The 27,649-nt window shown below is 41.6% G+C and overlaps 2 protein-coding genes across 4 annotated transcripts in view; one reads left to right on the top strand and one right to left on the bottom strand.

Moving 5' to 3' along the window:
* Positions 1-122: 122 nt before the first annotated feature.
* dnai4 (dynein axonemal intermediate chain 4) lies at positions 123-13,467 on the top strand. 3 transcript variants are annotated; one of them, XM_056391971.1, is made up of 17 exons: positions 123-1,714; positions 2,173-2,335; positions 3,508-3,671; positions 3,963-4,069; positions 4,293-4,449; positions 4,659-4,798; positions 6,656-6,820; positions 6,908-7,090; positions 7,184-7,323; positions 8,150-8,236; positions 8,339-8,493; positions 8,694-8,854; positions 9,529-9,641; positions 9,762-9,860; positions 10,358-10,584; positions 10,666-10,819; positions 12,098-13,467. In XM_056391971.1, exons 1-17 carry the CDS (start codon positions 1,656-1,658, stop codon positions 12,140-12,142), a joined length of 2,319 nt encoding a protein of 772 aa, XP_056247946.1. In that variant the 5' UTR covers positions 123-1,655; the 3' UTR covers positions 12,143-13,467. The 3 variants fall into 3 exon arrangements, with proteins under 3 accessions (XP_056247946.1, XP_056247945.1, XP_056247947.1); XM_056391970.1 differs by having other exon boundaries at positions 2,146-2,335; XM_056391972.1 differs by lacking the exons at positions 10,358-10,584; positions 10,666-10,819 and having other exon boundaries at positions 2,146-2,335.
* A 3,953-nt stretch (positions 13,468-17,420) lies between these two features.
* LOC130179227 (dual specificity protein phosphatase CDC14AB-like) overlaps positions 17,421-27,649 on the bottom strand; it is a 14,983-nt gene continuing 4,754 nt past the window's right edge. The window contains exons 3-14 of the mRNA XM_056392073.1: positions 24,746-24,821; positions 24,063-24,155; positions 23,878-23,957; positions 23,308-23,374; positions 22,922-22,984; positions 21,472-21,559; positions 21,117-21,347; positions 20,871-21,009; positions 20,021-20,240; positions 19,798-19,889; positions 17,571-17,708; positions 17,421-17,469 (exon numbers count right to left, since the gene is read on the bottom strand). Coding sequence (XP_056248048.1) covers positions 17,421-17,469; positions 17,571-17,708; positions 19,798-19,889; positions 20,021-20,240; positions 20,871-21,009; positions 21,117-21,347; positions 21,472-21,559; positions 22,922-22,984; positions 23,308-23,374; positions 23,878-23,957; positions 24,063-24,155; positions 24,746-24,821 — 1,336 coding nt within the window. The remainder of the gene's footprint in view (positions 17,470-17,570; positions 17,709-19,797; positions 19,890-20,020; positions 20,241-20,870; positions 21,010-21,116; positions 21,348-21,471; positions 21,560-22,921; positions 22,985-23,307; positions 23,375-23,877; positions 23,958-24,062; positions 24,156-24,745; positions 24,822-27,649) is intronic.

Raw genomic sequence — 27,649 nt, 5'->3', positions numbered from 1 at the left:
AGATAAACTACAGAACAGCTTCTAATCACTTCACTGTGTCGTGTCACTTCGTCAGTTTGATGGCAACATGTCATAAAGAACTTTTGACTATAACTAAACATTGGTTTTACTTCATAATGTCATTTTTCCCAATGATGCTTTTAATTTGTGACATTTTATTTCATAATGTGACTTTTCATGACTGATGATGTCACCACCTTCTCCCTTTGCAGCCAATCACATCACATAATTATATACAGAGCACTTTTAATACACAAAATGTAGTTTAAAGTGCTTTACAAAATACATATCACTCAATACAGTTTTAAAAAAGGAAGTAAAATAATACACATAAACAGGACTTGAGGAAATTTGGGCACATCCATAAACTGATTGTTCTCAAAGGAGTAGTTCAGACAACTTTATTTATCCCCCATGGGCAATTCATTTGTATGTTCCCAGTCCATACATTCGGTTTCAACAGACAACCAACCAACCAGATATAGTTCAAATATCAGAGGAAACCTCAAAAGGCATGGGACAGTTAATAAGTAAAACAATAAATAAAAGCAATAAATAGAACAACATATCCAATGAATTAATCTAAAATAGCAATCATTTAAAATGAGTATTGTCTGTGTTGAGCAGCCTAACAGCAGAAGGAATAAAGGACTTAGAATGAAAATATACAGACCCTTATAGCCCTCCATATGGACTGTCTGGTAACCACAGATACTGGAGCCGTTTACATTTATTTCTAATGTCTGACCAGAGACACCGTCAGAGATAGAAACCAGAAGCAGATCCAGACCAAGTCCAGGCTCAGTGACCACAAACTGGCAGTCCACATAAAAAATCATGGCAACCCGAAGAAAACAGAACATGTGGTCACTGTTCAACGGGTGAGGCTGAGACAGATGCACACACACACACACACACACACACACACACACACACACACACACACACACACACGCCAAGAAAGCACCTTTAAGACTCTATGTTGAACCCACACACTAAAGGAGCAGATACAGTAGATCACTGTTGTCGGATAGGCTGCAAACACTTACCTCTTCACCTCTAATGTAAGTTCATCTCCAGTTAATATCTACACAGCTGAGCAAAGAAAACATCTGGAACCATTATCACAAAAAATATTATATGCTGATTGGATCAGATTACTCAAAGGCAATAAAAATGTCACTAGCATTAAAGATATTCCATGAATTCATTTTTTTCTAATTTTGCCACTTTCTACAAGGACTGCTAGTTGTTGGTTTACAAATTATTTCTCTCTCTCGCTTTTTAAAAAACGTAACAATCAATCAGTAATAACAGCATAAATGTATGACACGTGTATTTAAAATGTATATGCAACACTACATTTATATTGTTTATTTATTTGTATTGTTTAATTGTAACATACTATATGTAATATTTGAATCATCTGTAAACATGTTTTAGTTCATGCCAATAAAGTTATTTGAATTAAACAAGTAAAAACTGGGATTATTTTTTCTTTATTTACTGATTTTCTAAATATCTATGTTAAATCGAACAACACACATATCTGTGATTACCATGGTGGTTACCTATGGTGATTACACAGGAATGGGCCCGGGGCGTCACGTTGCTATGGCAACTCAGAAGCGAAGCCATATAACAACGCTAGAATCATGTCTACGTCGGTGGCGAAGGGAGAAAGAAAGAAGAGACGTACTTTGGTGCTGAGGCCGTAAGTACATTTGTTCATAGGAAGTCATTAAAAGCAAATAGTCGCTGTGGTACTTCACTGTCTCGGCTCCTCCGTGTTCTTCACTGTCTCAGCTCCTCCGTGTTCTTCACTGTCTCAGTTCCTCCGTGTTCTTCACTGTCTCAGCTCCTCTGTGTTCTTCACTGTCTCAGCTCCTCCGTGTTCTTCACTGTCTCAGCTCCTCCGTGTTCTTCACTGTCTCAGCTCCTCTGTGTTACGTCACTGTCTCAGCTCCTCTGTGTTACGTCACTGTCTCAGCTCCTCAGTGTTCTTCACTGTCTCAGCTCCTCTGTGTTCTTCACTGTCTCAGCTCCTCTGTGTTACGTCACTGTCTCAGCTCCTCTGTGTTCTTCACTGTCTCAGCTCCTCTGTGTTACGTCACTGTCTCAGCTCTGTGTTCTTCACTGTCTCAGCTCCTCTGTGTTACGTCACTGTCTCAGCTCCTCTCGAGCTCAGAACGTCTCGGTGTCCGGAGCTCATGGACTCAACCAGAGACACACCAACAGCGTCGCCGGGTCCTGCAGCCGGAGAAGCTTCAGTCTGGGCGGAGGCAGCAAAGTTCTGGAAAAGAGCGTCGTTCAGACTCCTAGACAAGCGGCTCGGGTGATTTAACCATGGGATACACAGTACACATAAATGATGCGTTCAGGTGCTCCTCGGTTGGTCCCATTTGCCGAATAGAGAAGTCGTTCTTCATGTTCATGTGTTTACGGTCTGAATGTGGAAACAACATCAATGTTACAAAGATGCCTAAAATAACTTTTCTAACTAATCATATCATTACAAATTATATTTTAGCGAGAAAAAATAATGCAATACGTTAATTTGAATGATTAATCAAAAGTTTCTCACCATTAACCATCAACCAAACATTCACTTTCGTCTGTCGTGTTTCTGAAGGTGACGCCACATGAACGCAGGGATAATCTTAGTCCTGCGTTATTGCTGTTTATAGCAGTAGTCGTTTATACTGTATAGAAACATTTATGTGGTGTCGGAATAACTGAAAAAATAAGTTTCAAACTGGGAAAATTTATGTGAGCAACCCCCCACGTCAGAACAACTGTGACAGTTTGTGAAACTTTTGATACAGGACATTCACCGAGTTGTGACGTCATTTACGCAGTAAAATGGTGGAATGGTGGCGGCTTCCATATATATATATATATATATATACATATACACTGTTGCTCATAAAGTTGGAACAAAATATTTTTTACCTCTTTCCATGAAATGATTGTGACAATGTGATTTATTTCATTTCACCTGGGTAATTGGGACACATAATGTAATTATTGCACCTGGTCAAAAGTGATTACTGATGCATTTATAGGAACAGGAATAAACAGAGGAATGTGTCTGTAAACAAATTATTCCAACTTTATGGGCAATAGTGCATATATATATATTTTTATTTTTATTTTTTTTATTTTTTTATTTTTTTTGCTCAAATTTAATTTGTAATATGGAATTAGGTTGTTGTAACAGGTAGTTGCCATCTACGTAGAGTGACATAGATTACTTAGAAGAGTTATTTATCAGCAGTGACATGAATACTGGGAACAGCTATCAACGTCGTGTTGTTGCTCTGAGCAATCACATCTTCTTTGTAGCGTCCATGTTGTTTCCACATTCAGACTTAAAGCACATGACCACACCAAAGTGGGAAGAAAGACTTCCCATCTCAGAAATTGGGACTGTCCTTAGAGCACACAAATGCAGCATTAGCAGTAATATTGTTGCTAACTAGGTGGGTAAAATCTCCCGTGTTTCAGGTGTTTGACGAAGAAGACAACGATGTCACTCCTCTGCCGCTGTACCAGGCAGATCCAGGATCAGTGCAGGCCAGAGCCAGCAGGTTCTTTGTGGATGAAATTTCTACTGGATCAGCATCAGACCAGACAACAGCCACGGGCAGCTTCACCATGCCGTTTTCCAGGTACCATGACAACAGGCTGATGTTGGTCTACAGCAGCTAGAGCTGATCTGAGGTCATTTACTCAATTAGGCAAACTTTGTGAAATATATGATATATGATTCAGCAGTGAATCAATAAAATCAGCTGAATGTATGATTTATTGATGAGACATAAAATGGTCATTTTATTTTTGAAATGTGATTGTTATGGTTAAGAATGTACTACATCATATGTTATAATAGTGGTTGTGTCTGTTTTTGTACCTTGTGTAAAGTGTAAAGTGTCACACATGCCATCTTGCTCTTTCCTCAGGTCAGTGTTTGGCAGCAGCAGAATATCCAGCCAGTCGACAATAGAGTCAATGAACGAGGAGATCGAGGAGACGATCTCCAAACGAGACATGCCCATCAACTTCCCAGGTTCACTACAATAGTTTCTTTTCCTTTCATTAAAAAACAAATATACAATTTTTCTGGTTTGTTATATTGTTTATTTCTTAGTCATACATTTTTGAGATTCATCATTAACGACAATAAGTTGATTTAAGATAAGTATGAGTGAATGTCACAGTTCTCTGTATCAGGCAGCTGTAACATACCGTTTGTGGTATTTGGTTTTTGTGTCTTTTGTTCCTTCCTCCAGATGTGCAGGGGAAACGAGAATCTGTGAGAGAACAGCTGACAGAGGAAATGTTGAGAGAACTCATAGATGTCGACATCTGTGAGACAGACAGCATTTCACTGCTGGACATACCCAGCACCTTGGTGTCAGTGGACGCTGATGATGCAGAGGTGATTGTGTAAGTGAACTTCTCCTCTTCCTAAACACCTTCACTATTGGACAAAATTTGAACAAATCCAACTTTGAGTAGTGCTACTGCAAGACTTTCCCCAGAAAAGACGTGGCTGTGGAACAGAAGTGAGTTTTATCTGTTGATAAGTGATTGAAAAATGTTATTCTATTTTTTTGTTTTAACAAGCTGGTGTCATCTTCACCTTGTTTGTACAGAGCGAGGAACAATCATTACGCTGATGTCTGCAGGAATAGAATGGGCAATGATAAGTACACGGATCAGTCGGTGCAGACGCTGAACGGAGCAGCTAAGAACAAACATGTCCAGAGTGACAGCATCGTCACGGTGGACACAGGTCAGCTCACAGTCTTCAACATGCATTAAGTGACTTGGGGGCAGCGAACAAAGCTGAAAAACTCAACACTGACATATTATCACATTATAAAGTTGCTCCAGCAGATAAGGAGCATCATCATCAACATAAATCTAATATTAACTTTTCTTTCAGCTCTGTTTTGGTCTCTACCAGCTCCTGAGAGAATATCCAGCTCTTTACCTGGTCAATACTTTACTATGTAAAAGCATTGTTCTGGGTCGTGTACTGTGGGTTTGTCAGAGCTGGAAATGAGGCTGATGTGATGGGAGTGTGCTAAAACGATGAGCTAACAGAGGTTAGAAAGTCCCTTCTGTCATATGACACAGTGTACTTACAGTGTAAATATAAAAATATTGATTAGTGCTACTTTAGAGAAGTTATAATCATTATTTGTGAAAACAGTGTGACAGTGTGAAAGGGGTCACTCATAGTGATGAACCTACCGAAGATTATGAGACGAACCCGCGGTTCTGTTCAGCTTTACTGAGCTTTATAGTGACTTTCACCCAAGCCTCAACCTCCAGGGCTGAAACATGAAGCCAACACTGAAGTGCAGAAACCTGCAGTTCCTCTAATGACCACTAGAGTCCGGCTCCACCAGTCAGTCCATCCCCATAGACTCCCATGTTAAAATGTCCAACTTTACAGCAGAAATAAACATGTTTACAGCCTGGTACAAAAACTGTTTTAGTCTCTACAGCTAATTTCCTCCTTCATGACACCTGTTTATATAACTCACCTGTTTACATTTTATTAAGGTTTAAAGTTATGGAGAATTGAGGGTGTGGCCACATTGAGTGACAGGTGGGTGAGCATATGCCTTCCACAACCATGCACCAAAGTCTCAGCTCCACATGCCCCTCCTCTTTGACCATTTTTGGATTAGCTGGAAGTTAGGGGCGGTGTCAGACACTGCCAAGATGGCGACGGTGGAGCAGCTCACTTGGAGTTTCAGAGACGTCACAGAGGCTACGTCCATCTTTGTTTGCAGTCTATGGTCTCAGCTCGTTGTTTATCTGTCCAGAGACAACGTCACTGTTCTGGTTGAAGTCACTGCTCTCATAGTTGTTTTCAGCTGCAGCAGCAGCAGCTGTTTTCAGAGGAAAAGTCAGACTCAGTCAGAGAGCAGCTGGTGAACATAGTGGAGCATTTAGCAGCTAACGAGCTAGATATTTCCCTCAGGACCTAAATTTGACAGAATATTGGACTCAGCTGACTAGACACACAACTCTGAATGAATGATAATGTTGCTCTGTAACTACTGGATGTGTAAATACAGAAAACAACTACAGTATAATAACTTAGATATGTCAATGCTGTGTAACAACTTGTTTTTGCTGCCCCCATGTAGCCAGAATAATCTGTTTTTACAGGTTTAAAGTGGATGACAGGCAGTGATTGTTTTTACAGTCTTATATATTATAGTCTGCATTAACTGATGCTCGTGCAGTTCCACTGATTGGCTGTTGGTGGCAGTGACTGCAAAGACAGTGAAGAAGAAGACTGCTAGCTAGCAAACCTAAATGTAATTGAAAATGTTTTTATTTTCATGAGTAAGTGAATGCATTCAACACATTTGTGAGACATCAAAGATACACAGTTTGTGGTGGAGTCCAAGTCCAAGGTAAGGTCTCTAAATGTCTTGTCTTGTCCGACCAACTGTCCTTAACCCAGAGACGTTCAGTTTACTAGAACAGAAGAGAAAGAAAACCTGAAAATATTCACATTCAGAAAGCTCAAATGAAATAATATTAATATTTATCTATAAATATAACTCAATCTTAAAATGAAAAGTGATTAATCAATTATCAAAGTGGACTGAATGTTTTTCCATAGGTGCAACTGTCACCACCTGGGACATGTATGACACGTTGTGCGACCCTGAGCAGGATGTCACAGTGCAGAAGCCTGAACCGGCGCAGAATGACTATCCGGAGGCTGCTGTGGACACCAGCAGAGCTGCAGAGAGGAGCCTGTCAGTCTGCAGCACAGCCAGTACAGGTAACAGCCAGAGATACTGTCAGGATTCACATTATGATTCACAACAACAGGTACAGGTGTGTGTTATTGTCTTGTATCCCTCCTCAGCCAGTGCTGCAAGCTCACTGAAAGAAATGGAGGTGTTAGGGAGTTTAAATGCTGAGTCAGACCTGCAGCTCATCATGCTGTCAGTGAGATTCCAGCAGACCTTACTGGTGATGGAGAGGAGCATCCTGGGAAACACCTTCCAACCTCAGCTGGCTGCTTACAGACAGCTGCCTGTACGAGAAGGTAACACACACTCACACTCACAGGTGAATCAACATGCATTTACACACATTACCCCCCCCGACCTTGTGTGACTGTGATGAATGATTATGTCAGACCCAGACAGACCCATGGGACAGAGAGACAAGGACACAGAGAGCTGCAGAGCTCCGGCTCTGGAGCGTCTGTGGTCTTTCAGCTGTGAGCTCAGCAGAGGACGCAGTGTCAGCAGCATGGCCTGGAACAGGAAGAACCCGGTAACACACACTGCTGTGTATCTGTCTGTCTGTCAGTCTATGAAAAATAGCACAACAGATTTTTTGGGGTCCTTTTATATCTTTTTGGACAGTGTAGAGAGACAGGGAGTTGAGGGGACATTGAGAAGTGAAATGACATGCATCAAAGAGTCAAACCGTGGACGCGCTGCTCAGAGCATCTGTGCTCAGGTGGTATACAGCCCAAACACCTGGCTCAGGTCGGCCCGCCTGCCCTCTGAGCTTTGACTGGTCACTTGTTTCTTCATCCTGGGCAAAGAGCCAACACTGAGCAACCCAGACCTATTTGAATCTGAAACTTGTGTTGCTAATCAGAAGTGTGGAACCTGGGTAATCTAGTGACACGTTAACTGAATTTTCAATTGCAGTGCTGAAAGCATTTAAAAATGTCTTTCCACAGTGTCTTAGTTGTAAATCCCAGAAAACCTTTTCAGTAGTTTTCATTAAAAGTACTTTGTATGGAAAATAAAACTGCTGTCAGTGAAGTCTATGGATCCAGAGTAACTGAGACAACATGGTTCTTCAGTTTTTCAGATGTGAATACTTTCAGCAGCACAAACTGAATTCTGTTCAGATACTATTACAGGAAAGTGTGATGCCAAACATACTGTATAATATAATAATATTTTAATTATCAATAAAATCGTCTGGCATGAATTGCAAATGAATCACTGGCTCTCGGTGACATTATTATTACAAACATTTACTCTTTTATTTCTTTGTTTGAAAAGTTATAAACTAAGACTGAATTCTCTCAAATAAGAGAAATGTGACATAAAGAAACGTCTTCCTGTGCTCTCTCTGTCAGGACCTCCTGGCTGTGGGTTATGGTGAATCTGACTCCACTGACCAGAGACCAGGTCTAGTGTGCTGCTGGTCCTTCAAAAATCCCACAGTAAGACTTGATTCGACCTTTATTTACCTCCCCAGACTTCCAGACGTTGTTGACTTGAGTCCATGTGTGAGCTCCAGCTGTAGTCATGTGTCTCCTCTGCAGTGGCCTGAGCGAGTCCTCCTCTGTGACAGCGCCGTGACGTCTCTGGACTTCTCAGCCAAGAGCCCCGGGCAGCTGGCTGTGGGACTGCATGACGGCACCGTCAACATCTACAACGTGCAGAGTCAAGACGACAGGTCGCATGTCTTCAGCAGCAGGTGAGGACTGAGTGTGTGTGTGTGAGTGTGTGTGTGTGTATGTGACAGTGCAGCTCTGACATGAAATAACACGTTCCGAAGAATGGGACGGACGGACAAGCTGAAAACATAATGCCTCTGGCTCTGACTGTTGGCGGTGTGGAGGATGATGTTTCACACGGTATCGCTCTTTATGTCTTTGTGTGTGTGTCTCTGAGCAGTGAGTGTCCCAACAAGCACCTGGGCCCAGTGTGGCAGCTCAGGTGGACTCAACAGGAGCTGAGCCTGACAGGAGAGGAGAAGACCGAGGCTCTGTTCTCTGTGTGTGCAGACGGCAGGATCAGCAAGTGGTTTGTCTTCAACAACGGCCTCGACTGCACAGGTGGTTACAGCCAGCAGCGATTCTGTCAATATGCCTGATTGGTTTTATTTAACTTCATTTTAAAAAATTATGATTAAACATTTTGTCTTGTTGGAACTACAACGGTATAAGTTTAATATTTAAAAATGCTCTGAGAATGTGCTTGTATTTAATCAGGGGTGGACAGTAACAAAGTACATTTACATTTACTGTGCTTCAGTTTATTTTCCAGTATCTGTTCATTATTTGAGTATTAATTCTTTGTAAACTACTGACTTTTAGGCCACTACACTTAAAAGACAAATATTGTAGTTTTGACTCCACTACATTTCTATGAAGGACTCTTACTTTGAAGCAGAGCTTTTAGCCAGTGAATGAATTTTCTTTTACTTTGAAAAATGTGATAGACCATACACTGTGTTCATCACAGGAAAGAACCAATCCAAGAACCAGTAGATTCTGTAAATGTGGAACAATACAACAGAGTGTTGACATAAAAAATTTACTTTTGAATACTTCACTATTTTTCAAATAAAGTACTGCAGTACTTTAACTCAAGTAAAAACTTTATATATGTATTGGAGTCATGTCTGAGCAGCAGGATCTATACTCTGACTCCAGTGATGGAGCTGTGTCCACCTCTGTATCTTACTGTAAAAACATGTAACATAACTACTGCGAATCTTTTGTCACAGATGTGATGAAGCTGAAGAGGATTCATAACACGAGGAAGAACAATAAAGGACAGAGGACAGAAAGTGTTCTGTCAGCACTGACTCCTGGTCTGTGTGTTGACTTCCATCCAACAGTAAGTTTATAACAGAGTCAGACTCCAGGCTGGTCCCAGCTGAGTGTCCTGGGCTGATGCGGGACAGTTACACTGGTTTTACAGCTCGTGTGTTTTTATTGTTGCTCCTCCTCCCTGCAGGACTCCAGTCTCTACCTGGCCGGTACAGGGGAAGGCCTCATCCACAAGTTCTCCTGCTCCAACAGTCAGCAGTTCCTGGAGACTTTCAGGGAACACTTTGTGAGTCCTTCAGAATAAAAGCCTCCACACAACCTCTGATGAGGCTGCTTTAAAGACCTAATTATTCCGCACTAACCTCAGAAGCTTATATTCATCTCTTCAGGTGACCTTGTAAATCCATTAAGTCTCTATCCCACAATGCATTGCTCACTAGCCCTTCAGCTGTTGTGATGTTACTGCTTTTTATTAGACTCTGTTTGCGGCTCACCTGTAGAGTCAGCTTCATGAACAGGTCCCTGTATTTATACTATCACATGTGCACAATGATAACACAGGGGTCACATGATGGTCACATGATACACATTGCATGTCAAATTCCCATGTTGGTAAGAACCTGAAACTCTGCTCATGTTGAGCAAAGGAAAAGGATTGTTGTTGCAGTGAATGTAAATGTGTAGAGAGGAGCAGCTCCATGCTGAGGTCGGATAGTTTGACTTGTCACTTGTCTAAGTGATCACAGAGAACCTCAGTAACACTGAGGTGTGGTTCCGCCTCAGGGTCCTGTGAACCAGGTTGCGTGGTGTCCACACAGTCCTGATGTGTTCCTGAGCTGCTCCTCTGATTGGACCATCCAGCTTTGGAAGCAGGACCACCTCAAACCAGTGTTAGGCTTCACCTCCACCCAGACGGCAGTGTGCGATGTCCAGTGGTCCCCAAAGTGGGCAACAGTGTTCGGAGCCGTGAATGAGGAACAGCTGGAGATCTGGGACCTGAACTGGAGCATGTGAGTGGGACTGAGGACAGAACCTGTCTGTGGAATTTCACCCGGTCTGTCTCTCTGATGTGTCCCGTGTCTCTCCTTCAGTCTGGACCCGGTCTCTGTGCAGCCGGCTGCCGCCGGTGTGAAGATGACGTCCCTGCTGTTTGCCACACAAACAGAATGTGTCCTGGTCGGAGACAGTGATGGACAAGTGACAGTCTACCAGCTGAAGAACCTCAGTGTGGGAGACAGCAGCCAGGTAACACTGTGGAGCAGGTGGACAGGTACAGGCTGTAGGTGTGTCAGGGAGACACTGTGACCGGAGGGAGGCAGAAGCGCTCTGTGCTACATCTGTAGTTCATACAGAAGCGGATGTTGCCTCTGACTCTTATTCTGCAGATGCACAACAGTTCATTTTATTTGTTGATGTAATGGCTGGGAATCTTTGTTAATGACTTAAATCTTCTCCCAGTTATAATGAAAACATGTTGTAGCTGTAATTGTGTTCTAAAATAAGTTTGTCCACATCAGACACATGGAAATATAAACAATAATAATAATAATAATAACTTTATTTATCTTACAAAGCACTTTGACAATCGAGGCAGAAGCAATAATGGCAAGAGGCTGAAAGACAGAAATTAGGTGAAGTTAAGAGGGAGACATACAATATACTTCAGTGTAAGTAAGGACAGTCAGAGAGAGTAGATGCTGTATAAAAGCAATAGAAACAAACACTATAAAAGCAATAGAAGAACGATAAAAAGATGACATCACAGAAAAGGAAGTCTATTAAAAAAAGTTTTAAAAGAAGTCACTGATTCTTCCTTATCTCCAAAGTCAAGGGGTCCTGATGGAGAAAGCACAGTCACCTTTAGATTTAAGCCTGGACTTTAGAAGGGTCCTGGCCGAGGGTCTAAGGCTGTGAACTGGCTCGTATGGGTTAATGATTCTGTGATGTAGCTCGAGGTCCCAGCGCTTTACAAGTGATCAGTAAAATCAATTCTAAAACCAACAAGGAGCCAGTGGAGTGAAGCGAGGATCAAGTGATGTGATGTTGTCTGATAAAGCAGCGAGAGGCCGAGCTGCTGGATTCTGAACTAGCTGGAGGAGGGAGAGAGACTTCTGCTTTATGCAACAGAGAGGAGGGAGTTGCAGTTCAACAGCATCTGCCCTTGACAAAAATATTTGGGGAAATAGCTGACAAGTGCAGGCAGAAAGAGGAAACAGAGGAGCTTTGAGACTGGTCCACACTGGTGCTCATACATTTAAAGTGTCAATAAAATGCTTGATTTATTTTTTTTTTCTGGGGCCCAGAGCAACTGGGGGACAAATGCAAAAGTTTCAATGCACCAACGAACTACCTCTGATTTAAATGAGCTTTTTCTCTGGTCACTTCAAATATAGCCAAAGGTACATCAAGGTAAAGAAGTGGTCACAGCTCCGTGTCATCCTCGGCTGTTACAGGCAGCTCTGCCAGCTGGAGACACTGGTTCCTGCTGTTCACATCAAAGTGTCTCTGTGTCTTCTGTTTCAGGTGGGTGTTATGGAGGAGCTCGTCCTCTCTGCAGCCTCCAGGTAGTTTGAAGAAACTATTACACCTGGTCTGTTAAAGATGTGTAAGTACAAAGAAATAAGAAAAACACATTCAGAATCATAGGTAACATAAAAACACGTTGGCATCACTCATCACATGAAATTGGACTACTGAGGTTAAATTACTTAGATGGCCAACATGTGATCCTGACTTCATACCAGCTTTGCTATACTAAAGATACAGTCAGACATATGGGTTGGGAGGACAGGACTTTTATAGATATTTACAGCTCCACCATTATTTCTGTAAAAAGCTTAAAGGCTCTAATCCAAGAGAACTGTCACCTGTAATTCATATATTTATTGATGCTTACATCTCGGGAAACAACAAAGGTCTTATAAGCAAGCTATATCATGGCATCACATCACTGAACAAAGATACAACGGACTATGTAAAACAATGATGGGAAAAAAGAACTGGACATTGAAATAAGTGAAGAAATGTGGCTTCATGCTGGGGAAACACAGTCATCCTCCACCAACTCCCAAACCTGGAGAGACTTTATGACTCCTAAACAGAAGTCTAACCAAACTGGTGCGCAGCCGCCCTGCTGGAGGGAGTGGACTTAATGTTGATCACACTCATGTCTTCTGGTCTTGTCCTTCTATCCAGCCTTTTTGGAAGGATATAGCAGCAACTATCTCAAAAATCCTGGGATTTGATGTCAATGTTAAATTCCAATCCCTCTATCTCGGACACATCCCTGATGGACTACGCAAAGACAATGCCTCTTAAAGATCATGCTGGCAGCAAGTAAAAAAGCTGTTAGAAAATGCTGGCTTCAGAAGAACTGTCCCACTACTGGACTCTTTATTAATGTTGTTAAACAGCTGCATCTTTTAGAACAGATGACTTACTCCATTCGACTCTTAAAAGAACTGAGGGAAAAACGATGGACAAAATTGTGTGTTTATTTAACCAAAAACACAGATTGATTATAAGTATGGTTTTTAACTCAATATTCCTCTTTAAATAGAGTCAATTGCCATCCCATGATCTCATGCCTGTTTGTCCTACATGTTTGTTCCTTGCTTGTTATTGTCATAACATGAAAAAAATGAAAAGTAAAAAGAAAAAAGAAAAGAAAAAAAAGAAATATGACGTCACTGTTAAAAGCATCAGACCGATCATGTTGGTAGCTGAGGCTGATCCAAATGTTTCTGCTCATCCTTCTCTTCTGTCCATCAAACACCTGAACGTTTCCTGATGTGGAGAAAATTCATCTGTATGAATCAAACTGAAGCCTGTTCATTTTCATCATGAAGAATCTGATCGTCAAGTGATTGGGTGAAATGATTAAACACAATTAAACAGAATTCAAGAGATGATGTGGTGTGTTTGTACATGATATGTAATCACTGAACTGTGCATGCAGTGATTCATTCTGCAGTGAGTCTGTAAAGAAATCAATCTACAGCGAAGTCAGATGCAGTGAAGTCAGTTTTCAGTAAATTCAAGATGCAGTGAGTCTGCAGTGAAGTCATGCAGTGATTCATTCTGCAGTGAAGTCAGTTGCAGTGATTCATTCTGCAGTGAAGTCATGCAGTGATTCATTCTGCAGTGAAGTCAGATGCAGTGAAGTCAGTTGCAATTTAATTTTATTATAAAAACTTACATTCAATTCATTCAACGGAAACATTTTTTTAAGAAAATGCTGGTCAGCCTACACAACTAGCGCTGACTGGCAGCCTAATAGCCACAGTCTGTTGTAATGTAGCTGTGATCTCTGCTGTGGGTTGAAGATTTCCCCCGTCCCCCACCAGGTGACATCCAGCTGGAATATGATCCTTCAAACAGCTGATCATTAAGATCCTTGAATTCTGTGTAGAGACGTGTGTTAACAACCTAATAATATCATCATCATGTATCAGTCACAGGGGGCATTTTTGCTTTTACTCTTGATACTTAAATTTCACTTTTAATATTTCTGTACTTTTACTTCAATAGGATTTTGGATGTAGGACTTTTATTCGTAACAAAGTATTTTTTACTTTAACTGAAGTAAATAACCTGAGTCCCTCTGTCTCCTGAGCCCCAGCTCTGTACTGCACTCTCTCTCATCTGCCTTCCATTGCCGCCTCCACCCCCGCCTTCTCCTTCTTCTTCTTCTCCTCCTCCTCCTCCTTCAGTGTTTCCACCACCTGCATTACCTGACCTCCACCCCCCCCCCCCCGCTCACCAACTCATTACCTCATTACGCTCAGTAAATATATTAACCCTGTTTCTGTCCTCATTTGCAGATTGTCTTTATACCCTTATCTTTCCAGCTGAGAGGGCTTTCCTACCTGACCCTGTTTACACCTGCCTGCTCCTCACCTGATCTGAGCGCCTCCTCTGAGATCCTGCATGAACAGACTGCCCGGCCCAATCCCAGTGTCCACCCTCACAGACTTGGAGACTCGTTCCTGGTAGGTTCGTGAGGGTTTAGGTCCCACTGTCAAACCATCGAGGGCACGAGGGCTCTCCAGCAGACATTTAGAGCCTTTAATGCTCACTTTCCGCAAGTCAGCATTTCTGCAGACTTTGCCTGACAGAATAACCCAAAGTTCAAGTTGTGATATTAAACACAGGGTGCAATGGTTATCAGGGGACGTCCAGAAGCTTAAAAAACAACATAAAACAACATAAAACACAAGAAATAATAAGATATAAGAAGAATGGTTAACAAACAAGCATGAAAAGAACGAACCCTAGTGTTAGTATTACAAGAAAACAGACAGTATATGCTCACTGTGAGTCAGAGCCAGAACTGTGGAGTTATTTGTGATGACATGATGACGAATTACAAATATACTTTCATCACATGTGACCCAACATTATATTTTTGTTTACAAAGGGGAGCGAAGGGAGGGAATAAAAATATACAATCAAAAGTAGGAGGTAATAGGCTGCAGATTCTTGCCCTGTTTTTACCTAAATGTCTTATTATCCAATAACAGAGCGTAAATATGTCAAATAAAAAAATGAGTAACTATGAGGTGAAAATTATAACGTCCACTTTCTAAATGAACTTGTGTTTTACACCTCAAACTCCCTGATGTAATCATGGAAATGAAACCAAGCTCCGCATTCATCGACTCTACTCATGTTTGTTAATAATAAAAGGAAAAATGAATCTTTCCTCATCATCATCATTTATTCTTCAGTTTGAAAATAACTTTGCAGCAACAATCTCATCAAATTGTACATCACAAGTCTTTACAGTGCGGTACGTTCCCGGCACCGATCACGTGTCCTTCACGACCAAATGAATATGTTCATATATTTCATTATCATGGCAGCATCGTTTCAAAACTCAACAGCATTTGCACAGCAAGCATTCAGAGACAAGAACACAAAACAATTCTTCTCATTACAGAGAAATGTTTAAAACAACTACACAAACACAAATGTTTCCTACCATGTTTTATTATGTTGTTCTGATCATCTGATCCACAGTCTGTGTGCTTTGTTTCCATTTTTATTGACTTACATAAACTGTTACTAATAGTTTATTATTTTTGTTAAACATTTAGTTTATTAAGGGTCTGACAATAAAGTGCAGTGGCAGCTGAGAGTCATATGGCTTTGATCCACTCCTCCACCGATGGTCCTCCATCGTTTGAGCATGGTGTGACATTAAAAGGGATGAAACTGGACCCAGACCTCCACCCACTGCTCATGAAGAGGTAAACTACCTCCTCCACTCTAACTCTATTTCTTCATGTCATTTTCTCCACTTTGATGCTTGTTTCCTGTCAGGTGATGTCAATTCAAAGACTTAATCAGGCTGGTGAGGTTGTGAACAGCACGCTCTCCGTCTGAGCCGGTGTGTGACACCAGAGTCATCACCGTGCCTCCGTCAGCCCCACGCTCACAGGGCTTACAGCAGCTTTACGTCTCACCAGTGACCAAAATGCATTAAACAAAAGCTGTCTGTTATTTGTTCCTATGTGAATGTGGCGATCCACAGGATGTGATTAGCTGTGGTTATTGCGCGTTTGCCTCTAGACCTCTTGGGTAATTTATTTTAATTTTCACTGTGGATGAAACCTTGATATAGAAACTGTAGCAGATGCTGAATAACTGCGAGTGACACTGTGATAAAAGCCTGGTACGGTGACCCTGAGGGGTCAACACACAGCAGCTTCAGAAAACATCTTCATCAGATCTGACAACACATGAGCTGCAAATCCTCACAACACAACCGAAGTGTTTTAACTTTCTTAGTGGTCCCTCTATCGTTGAAGCTACTTGCAGCACGTGTTGTGTCTGTTTGAATGTTTTCCTGAGTTGCAGTGTGCCGAGCTCTCGGGGTCACCGGAGCCTCAGTTTCCCAATCTCTGCAAGACAAGCACAGGTTGTTGACTGACTGTTGCTTCCTGGCTGTTTGGAGTTAGTGGTATGTTTACTCTCCTTCTGTCAGTGTTTATTGAGTAAAGTTAGACAAAAATGTGATATGTGACTAACATGACGGTGCTACAGATTTCCAGCGCTCTCCAAAAAACTGCCTTAAACCCCGTCCTGAGGTTTTTGTCATTAACGAACTTGTTGATGAGATTTAAATCGTTAACTGCTGTTTGAGGGAGAAAACAAACTCTAGGACAGTGTGTCATTATAAGAGGCACACTGTATGCTTTAATGTATATGATTGGATGTTACTAATCAGCTGGTAGCTAAGCAGCTGATGAATGAGCCGGTGATGAAGCGTGACTGAAGCAGCTGATGTGAAAAAGACTAAAGCAAGCGCACTATACTCCATTACACCCCATCTCTGTTTTCTCATCTACAGTTTCCTCTTTCTCAGATTAAATCGAAGGCAACTGGACTTGTATTTGTCTGTGGAAGACGTTTCGCCTCTTATCCAAGCGGCTTCATCAGTTCTTATGTATTGGTATACAATACATAAGAACTGATGAAGCCGCTTGGATAAGAGGCGAAACAAGTCCAGTTGCCTTCGATTTAATCTGAGAAAGAGATAACTATGACCTGGAGGAATGAGAACTTACACAGACCATCTACAGTTTCCTGTCATTAGTGTGAATGCTTGTTTGTCTCTGTGTGTCAGTCCTGTGGTAGACTGTGACCTGTCCAGGTCCACCTCTCTCCAAATGTCAGGAGTAGGTACTGGATAGATGGTTGCGGTGACTCTACAGCGCTTACTTCATCAGACAGATAGTTAAAGCTTGTCGGGGCTGACAACATGTTTAAGGCCTAGACAACCGCAGCACGTAGGTGGAGACCTGCTGTGGTGTTGGACTTCATCATCAGTTGAACTGTGACGTCAGTGGATGACGGCCGGCCTGGTGCTGAACAGACTGAGGCTGAAGGGACTGGGCAGAGAGACACAGGAGGAGGAGAGAGAGTCACGCCATCACCATCACGTCACACTGTCAGTCTCCTGTTGACATGTGGAAAGCGCATTTTAACTCACCTCTTGATCTGTGTGATGGAGGAGGAGGAGCTTCGTACCAGCTTCTTAGAGGAGGAGGAGGAGGAGAAGGAGAGGGGGACTTTGGTGGACTTTGGGGGAGGGAGGATGGAGCAGTGAGAGGACTTGGACAAATTTAACCTAAATAAGAAACACAAAGGAATCAACAGATTATAACAATTTATAAACCCTCAAATATATAATGAAATATAACAAATAACAGCAGAGTGTAAAATTTTGACAAGAAAATTTCAGCAGGAAGAGAAACAGGAAGGAGGAAGAGCAGATATTTTCATACAATATGATGACACACACAAAAAACAAATGCCATTAACTAACTAAAGGCAGCACAGTAAAATATACATATACCTATACACATCAAAATATCATATATATAAAGCATGAGTTTGTGTCAGAGCTGCACAATGTTCATCCTACAGCCCCTACTTCAAAGTAAAAGTCTTTGCCTAGCAAAACACATAGCGGCCTTTACTGTGAAGAAGCCACAGGAAATGCGGCTGCATGCTGACAGAGATTATTCATTATGTGTGTCTACAAGACAAGACAAAGGTCATTCTCAGCATTTATTCTGTCAGCAGACCAAGAGCTGCAGGCAACAGGCTGCACACCTCCCTGTCACCTTTCCCTCCCCCAGCACCTTTCCCTCCGGGGGCGTCCTGTGTCAAGAGCTGATGTGGGGCCCTCCCCTCCATTAGAAACATAATAGATAAAAACAAAGGATTCAAGTTGGTTTGTATCAATAAGAGTGTGTTTTCTGACTGACCATGTGCTCTGTCACACTCTGCCTACCACACATCCTCCTGCTGCTCTGTTTAACCTCTCCCGTCACTACAGCGTCCCGCCCGTCTACACACCTGCTCCTCAGGTCTGCTCGCCTGCGCTGACACCGGTACTGTTCCTCCAGTCAGCTGTCTGACGGTTTAATGTCCGTGTGTGTGTTTCTGTCTGTGCTGCTCATGCTGTGTGCCGCCTGCTGATACACCCATCCGTATGTAAGCCAGGGGCCTGTTGCACAAATCACTTTAAGTTAAAGATTTTCCTTTAAGTCTTCTCCTTAAGGTTTCCTTAAAATGTTCACTTAAGTATTTAAGTATTTCTCCTTATCTTCGTCTTATACTTAAGGAATCACTTAAAGTCAGTTAAACCGTTGCACAAAAGACCTTAGTGTCCAAGGTAAGGAAAAAAACTAAGGTACCTCTTAACTGCAACATGACTGAGTTTAATGTGATAAATGATTAAAAAAATGAAGGCGTCCTAAGAAGAGTGGGGGAACCTAACGGACACCCTTAATGAGCAGGATTGATAGGATTAACAAGGACTTGATTCTACATGACAGATCTGACGGGCATTCAGTTTATGATTTGTCCATCTAGAGTTGGATCGCTCCACTTTCTCTCGACTGTGCTCGTCCAGCTCCTTTGTTATTAACGCTTGCTCTACAGTTCGATGGTATGGATCTTTCGGCTCAGGTACGGTCGAGATGTGTCACGTCGTCACTGTGTCACTGTGAAGTTCCCATCAAAACAGCAGGAGGATGACATAACAGCACACTTCCCAAAAGTGATAACAGGTATCAGTACCGGCAAACAAACGGTCTCCATGGAAACAGTAGAATTTTACAGCTTTAAAATCTCTTATTGCTGTAAATTACTTTGCTTTTTTTCCTTAACTAAGGAAACCTTTTAAGAGTTTATGCAACACCCTTAATTAACTCCCTCAGCTAAGGAGAAATTAAACCTTAAGTGTCATACTTAAGTAGAAAACTTAAGGTGTTTTACGCAACCAGCCTCTGGTCCCCATCATTCACTCTATCACAGCTGCCTTTGAGGGGTCACTGACATAATGCATTCCCTCGCCCCTTACCCATAACCCTCAAACAGCCATTTACAGTGGCAAGAAAAAATAAGTGAACCCTTCAGAATGACCTCCATGTATGTATACATTTGTCTTTAAATATGATCAGACCTTCATCCAAGTTACGGTTTCCACCATCGCTGTGAATGTTTAATGGCTGTGATCATTAAAGATGCAAAATATTATAATAGTTTGTGTTGTATTAGTTTAGAGACACTGTGTTTGTTTACGTTTGTGACTTAGGTGAAGATCAGATCACATTTTATGACAAGTCAGTGCAGAAAACCAGGTCATTCACACTCAGACACACACACACACACACACACACACACACACACACACACACACACTGTACCTTGAGGAGGATGAGACTGATCTAGGAGGTCGTTTTCCCTTCAGTGCTCTCAGCTTGTCTCCCTGAGTCAGACTGCTTTCCTTGCAGTTATTCTACACACACACACACACACACACACACAGAGAGAGAGAGAGAGGGACAGAGAGAGAGAGAGAGAGGGTTATGTTAAATATACTTTATATCAAATATTTGTTCACAGTTTTAAATAGGTCCCTCCCCTGACCTCGTCCAAGCTGTATGATTTGTAGAGGGTGGTGTTGATTGACAGGTCATCCATGCTTGACAGCAGGCGGGACATGGCTTCCTGTTTCCCGCCCTCAGAGTCCGGGCTGTGAAGCTGCTGTTGACGCTGCTGTAGCTGCTGTCGCCGGCTCAGTCTCTGCTGCACCAGCTTCTGTTTGGAGCGGTGGACGTCACCCTGCACCCACAAACTGTGCTGTTTCCTACACACACACACACACACACACACACACACACAGGTCAGACAACACTTTACACTCAGCCTGTCAAACTCTGGCGACAGGTACAGTTCAGAACTGATGACAGAAATTAAACTTAGAACCGTCTCCTTCTTCACAGCAAATGACATTTTACATGATTTTAGCAGCAGCAAGACAAATCAGCTGATTAAAGTAAATTCTTTTTGGCCATAACTCAATAATTCATTCACTAATTATTACACAATTTAACACAGACGTCTAATAGGATAAATGATGACGTGATGACATTTAATATGCAAAGGGTCAAAGGTCAATTTCATTGTGACATCATAATGTTCTGCACAAACACTTTTGGGTCATTATAGAACACTGTGACTCAGGAACGAGGGACTGTGACCATATTTCCTGTAACTCAACTGGTTGGTGGAGGAAACAACCATGAGGTGGGAATTCTAGTTCAGTTTGTAAGGATGTTAATATGTTAATGCTAACAGGCTAATATGCTAGCTGTGAATATGCCACCATTCATATCACCAATGTTAAGAAGTTAAAGAATAAGACTTGGGGGTGTTCAGCAAAATGACAGAAGCTAGATTTATCATAACTGATCTCATCAAAGAGGAAACTACTCACTCCTCTAAGAAGTTCTGCTGTGGACCGATGATAGATCCGGGCCGGCAGATTCTGATCCAAGCAATGGCTTCAGCTGCAGTGAAGCGGAAGTGCTTCATCAGGTAGCAGCCAATCAGAGTGCCTGTCCGGCCCAGGCCAGCTGTGTTCAGATGAGAGAGGGTCAGTGGAGACAAGTTATAGACAGTTGGACGAAGTAAGTTACAGCCGAAGAAGACACACTGTTGTCTGTGATGGTGTCAGTCCCACCTTTACAGTGCACAGCCACCGCCCCCTCTGCGCTCTCACACACGTGCAGGAAGCGCCTGACGATGAGGTCAGAGGGCGTGGTCCCATCCAGGAAGAAGAGGTCGTGGTGCTCAATCCCAGCATTCTCAAAGCGCCTGCCCTCATACAACTTCCTGTTCAAACGCACCACGGCTGTGATGGCATTTTGGTGAAAGTACGCAAAGTACGCCTCTGGTGCGTGGAGAGGATAACCTGGAGAAACAGTCAACCAGTGATTATTACCTCTGAGGGAATTAACACGGAACATTCATCATTAGGTCCAGACTGAAATAACAACCAGTGAGTCAGAGGAGGTGAAAAAGGGGATCAGACTCACCGTTCTCTATCTTACTGCGGGGGTGGGGGCCGCTGAACGCCAGGATCTTCCCTGGAATGATCCAGTTCATGTCCCCGTTTTCTACGCGCTGAAGACGACAGACAGAGAGGAGGTGAGCGACACAGACAGTCACACTAAAACATTTGAATATAACAGCAAAATTCTCATGGTGCTTTGATATCATTAGTTATAATAACACATAAAAGACATTCCTTCCATGTATCACATACATTTCTTAAATGTAGGAATTATAAGACGACCGGTCTCGCTGAGGTCTCTGAGGACAATCTTGTGAATGATCATTACAATCATGAATTAATGAGTTACTTGTATTAAAGCATCATTTTTAGGGCAAAATAAACATAAGATAGAGACGAGGAGCTTGTACTGTGAGTATTTCCATTTGCTGCAACTTTACTCAACTACATGTATCTGCTGTAGTTACTAGTTACTTTTCATATTAAGGCTGTGTCACTTCCTGTGTACATACAATTTGCTGTCCACCATTTTATTTAAGTGCATGTAAAATAAACAACAATACCATAGTGAAATGTTTGGTATTATATAGATACAAATTTATAACCTAGCTGTCAGTATTGACACAAAATGATGATGTGTCTGAATAATCTGATGAGACATTCAGTAAAACTTTGAAGGACTTGAACTTGTAATGGAGTATTTCTATAGTGTCCCGTATTTTCACTGAAGTAAATGATTTGAATGATAATTGCAAGACTTTTAAGGCTTCAGGAGCTTAAGCTTAGCTTATGAAGCTGATGAAAACAGTTATATAATGTTTCTGTGGATCTGGAGGAGGTTTACCAAGTATAAGAAAACAACCCTGATGATGTCATAGTGATGTAATCAGGTTATCTCAGCTTGGATTTGGAGACTATAAATCTATCGAACAAACAGTCTGCATAAAAAGTGGAGGGGTTGAGTCCATGTTGTGTTCATATATGTTAGCAATACATATTCAATTTTAATTCATATATGCAAATTTATTAAAACAACATACTTATACATACATACATATAAAATTCTATATGCTCTATATCTTTTCCTTATTAAATTTAAACATGTCTATCTTTTATCTTTATAGATATAATATCAACATATATTGACAAGCTATGCGGATGTATGTAACATATGGGCTAGACATACATGTCAGATTTCATATATGATTTTTACATATATGTAGATATATGTTTTTATTTTCTCATGCATATTTCACATATGGAAATTTAATATATGTACATGTATTTTATTTGGGTATGGATAAATCTGTGCAGTTCTAAAGTGGGTCACTGTGTCTGTCACAACACTAGTTATGACATCACTGAGCAGGTGATGTCAGCTCTGTTCCAGCTGCATCCAGACACTGTCTCCGTGCCTGTCACATACCGTGACTCTGTTTTCTTTTATCGTTGCACACAGTCATCACCCTCACCTCATAATGTTCATATTCCTCCACATCGAAGCTTTCAAAGTCCAGGAAACCGTGTTGTAACGCCTGGAGGAGAGAGAGAGAGAGAGAGAGAGAGAGAGAGAGAGGCTGTGTTTTAATACAGGCTGATACGGTGATGTAACTTGTCTCCTCATGACCTCTGTTTTTTCCTCTTTAAACTTTCATAAGAGTAAAGGATTAAGAATAAGTACATACATAACAGTAGGAAACCTCTGACCTCTAGAGGGATCACAGATCAGCTGTTGTTTTTTTCCTGATGCAAAATATCTTTCATCTCCACCTCCCCACATGACTGATGTATTACTGCTGTGCTGTGGTAAAGTACACTCCTTCCTCATTCACTAACTAATCAGCTGCTCATCGTTTACCTTGCGTACTGCCTGTAGGCAGTCGAGCACAGTGAGGTTGAAGGAGCACTCTCCCACTGCTGCATCCCTGGGACACACACACACACACACACACACACACACATATAGATCTGTTAATTGTTAACATATTTCAGTATGAGGTGTTTCAGGAACAAAGAGAAGACAGAAACAGAGTTTACACAGTGTATTCAAGACGTGAGCGACATCTCAGTTTGATCTCATTGTAATCACCTGAGACCCACTGTAATTATTTGATGACAAAATACAGTTATTTAGGATCATGTGACATCTGGCCTCTACTGGACCAGAGGGGGTGTTAGTGTGACACCACCCACAGATTAACCTTTACTGGGATGAAACCTCACATTTCTTTTGTCCTCTGTGTCCCGTCTGTCTCCACAATGCTTCACTAATCTCATCAAGTTACAGTGTTTCAGGGTTTTGTGTGTTTGACTGTGTGGAGTCTTGTCGTCTCTGTGAGGGGACACCTCAGGTCATTGGACTAACTGTGTGTGTGTGTGTGTGTGTGTGTGTGTGTGTGTGTGTGTGTGTGTGTGTGTGTGTGTATACCTGAATGGCAGGTAGCCTGTGTTGTTTCCTGAGATCAGAGTCCTGTAGGCTTCCTCTGGACTTCTTTTCAAATAGATAACCTACAGAGAAGAGGTCATACTGCACCGTTAATAATGGACAGATGGACAGACAGACTGACAGATGGATGGATTGATGAACTGATGGATGAATAAAGAGATATTTACAGCGTAGGATCCGATGAGGACAGCAGCGTTAGCTCTTTTCTTCTGGTCGTAGCTGGTGTAGTGGACCAGTTTCTTCCTGGACATGGTGAAGGACTGAGGGGATAAAGTCAGAACAGCACTGTAGTACATGAGGACTGATTTTAATGACACACTATGTGGACCAGGGGTTGGCAGCTTTAAACATGTGTCCGTCCATAGGCAGCTTGTGAGAAAGGATTTGAATTCATTTATTTATTTAAAGAAATGTTCGAGCGCCCTCTCAGCTGAAATCTTGAACATTAATTGGCTGTTGTGCGGCCTGTCTTATTGAGTTTGATTGACAGCACAGCCTCCCGCCCACAAGGATCACAGTTTTTATCCTTATAGACATTTGAGTTAAATTGTGTCATAATTAGTGAATTAATTTGAGAGTTATGTTTTGTGAGGTCTGACACTGACCTTAACCTTTGACCTTTGACCACCAAAATCCTATCATATGGCTCGTGTACATGCGGCCAAAGTGGAATCATGTGATGAAAAGAATAATTATACTCATAACTAATACATTTAGTCATGAGTCTACACAGAGTTTTATGCATCTGGCCCCCTTAAGTCCTTCCAATACATTTCAGACTGTCACTTCATGTTAAAAAGGATGTAAACTACATGTGTACATCTCCTGATGCCTTTCAGGCTGCTGTTACCTTGAGCTTCTTGTTGAGTTTGCAGCAGTATCTGTGCAGCATGGCCAGGTTGAGGGGACCGAAGTCTGCATAGAAACTGCAACACACAGACACACACACACCACTCACTCAGCATTGTTCTGCAGGTTAATAATATGAACCACTGCACTGCATAATGAGTGCACACGCTTTATCAACTGCTCTGTGCTTCCATGTATATTCCATAATATCTCTCTGGTTCTCCCTCAGCACTGAGAATGTCAACTAATAAATATATAAATACGATAAATACATTCACATCTGTTCTGGAAATCATAACAGAAATATTCATAAATGTTCAAACATGAAATCCATGTATAGACCCTCTCCCACATTTCCACTCTGCTCAAGACTGTAAGAGAAAGCTGATCAAATGTTACAGATACTGTAGGTGTGAGCAACATGTCCTCCTCAGTGTTTGTTTGTGTCGGTGCAGAAACAACGCAGGTTTCAATCATGGTGGAATCTGTAGAAATTGTCATAATTAATGATAGACCTGTATATTACTGACGTGTGATGAACATGTTGATTTGTGTTTTTTATATTGTGTGTGATGCTGACGACCTGAGGCAGGTCAAACGTTTACTTAAAGGAATCCTGCGGCATTTTGGGAATAATAATAATAACTCATGAGGTCGTGTTTTCAGCATGGGAACCGAGGTCACGTTAAATATGACTTCACTTTTTCCCCTTTTTAAAAATTGGCAAATCATTTAGTTTTTTTCTGCATTTTAATGTCACACCAGGAACAGGCAAAGAGTAGGTGACGAAGTGAGTTCAATTTGATGACACCGAGGTCATGAAGAGGGAGTTTATATGACACTATGACAGACATATTTCATATGTTGTGGTGCAATATCTTTTAAAATATGATAAAAAAAAACTGTAGAATTCTCCACCACAGTAACCCACCTGGCCATGTAGAGAACAGCTGGGGAAGTTGTGTGGATATCATTTTTTTTTACAAAACATAACTGAAGAGTTAAATGAATAAATAAAATGTGAAATATAGAGACACCTGGAGTGAATGAGCATGTACTCGAAGCAGTGACTGTGGAGTGATGTGTAATATGACTGAAGCTCCTCTGGGTGTCTCTGTGCTCCACTCCACTGTTGTCTCAAGCTTTTGAAGTCACTGAATTTCATGACCACAAATTCTGCAGGAAAAGCTGTCCTGCTGATCAGCCTGTACAGTACTGAAGTATTATGAAGTCAAACTGTGAGGTACTTCACTTTATTATTTTCATTTGTTGTCACTTTTACTTGTACATTTCAGAGAGAAATGTCCTATTTTTCATAGCACATCTCTCCCGTGATAGATGGGAGTGCAGCGACCTCCACCTTTCCTTTAAACAAAGCTCACTGTCTGCACCTTCACTCAGGAAACACAAGAAGCCCACACATCACACACGTCATCAGTCGCCAGCCACACAACACTGACCCGGACATAATGAAGCTGAATGAGCAGCCGGGTCTCATGGGAAATTCTTACTCATCCCATTTGAATTACAGGACGAGGCTGATTCATGCTGCTGAGTTTGAACTGTAACTGGAGTTAGAGAGGAATTTACTCAGCAATCTTCCAGGCTTTTCTTCATCGGCACACACACAGATAGACTCGATGTCACGTTGGGGTTTATCCAAAGCAGGACAAGACACGGGGGGGGGGGGGGGGGGGGGGGGGGGGGGCTTGCCTGTATATAATAACATTCAATAACATTCAGCTGTTATAACAATGTTTATCACATTGCCGCTATTACCACATTTTTAATATCATTATTATCAATATCGTTGATATCATTATTATTATTACCATTATTATTGTTATTATTGTATACAATCAACTCTCATTAGAATAGCCACACACACACACACACACACACACACACACACACACACAACCCTAAAATCTCATTTTATATACAGTCTGTCTATTATATTTTATGGTCACAATGTCTTCTTTGTCACTTTTTGTTTTTTCACCAAAAACATGAGGATGATATTTGGTTCTGACCTCCGCTTTCTTCATTTAAACTGCATCAAAAACATGTATTCCTGCTGTTTGATGACCTAAAATGACCATCCATGTTCTGACCCCGTCTCTTTGGATCAGTATGGTTCTTTATTATGGCCCAAGCCACAGATCCCAGCTGCAACAAGCCAGAAACCACAGAAACATCTTCATATCTGGACTTACTGATAACCAATAACATGTAGATATGATAACCAATAACATGTCAGTCTGAACATTTGTTGCACAGAATCTCTTAAAAGGTTCATTTTGTTCATTTATCACCATAAACTGTGTATAATGTTACCAACATACATGAGGTTGTGACACGTCATGTGATTTTTACAGGATCTGTCATCACACCAGAGAGTGTGTTACACTCCTGCTGCTCACATCCTCACAGCGCTTCTGTTTTCTGAATCTGAATCCATGTAATTCAGATTAGATTTAATGCTACGTGTTTGTTGTTGTTGTTGTTTTTTTTTGATTAAGGTTGATTAAGGAAATCTGTGTCAGCCTCTGATGCCCCCTCCCCTCACTGTGTCTCTCATTACATAATGAGTGCGCAACTGAACTGCTCTGTGCTTCCATGTATATTCCATAATCTCTTTCTGGTTCTCCCTCAGCACTGACAATGTCAACTAATGAAAAACTGATCTCTGTATTTGATCCAAAACTTGATCCATTTGAAGCCTCCAGCAGCATTAAATACACCGAAATATTATAACCGACAGCTGCTGTTGTTTTTTCTCCAACATTAAAACATTATTTTTAGAGTTACAGTCATTCTGGCTGATGTTAATGATTAAAGGTCAAACCACTGGAAACATTAGAGGTAAATGGTGACTGGAATGATGAAGTGTCTAGTCTGAGCA

This window comes from Seriola aureovittata, chromosome 12, assembly GCF_021018895.1.
Source record: "Seriola aureovittata isolate HTS-2021-v1 ecotype China chromosome 12, ASM2101889v1, whole genome shotgun sequence".
Lineage (NCBI taxonomy): Eukaryota > Metazoa > Chordata > Actinopteri > Carangiformes > Carangidae > Seriola > Seriola aureovittata.
This window is presented reverse-complemented; position numbering and strand designations above follow the sequence as displayed.

What these genes read in the sequence shown, in the direction of transcription:
- dnai4 (XM_056391970.1), top strand. Translation starts at nt 1,656, where the DNA reads ATGTCTACGTCGGTGGCGAAGGGAGAAAGAAAGAAGAGACGTACTTTG. An exon ending in GATGATGCAGAGGTGATTGT is followed by an intron (nt 4,450 to 4,658) that starts GTAAGTGAACTT and finishes TTGTTTGTACAG; the next exon opens with AGCGAGGAACAATCATTACG. An exon ending in CATCGTCACGGTGGACACAG is followed by an intron (nt 4,799 to 6,655) that starts GTCAGCTCACAG and finishes GTTTTTCCATAG; the next exon opens with GTGCAACTGTCACCACCTGG.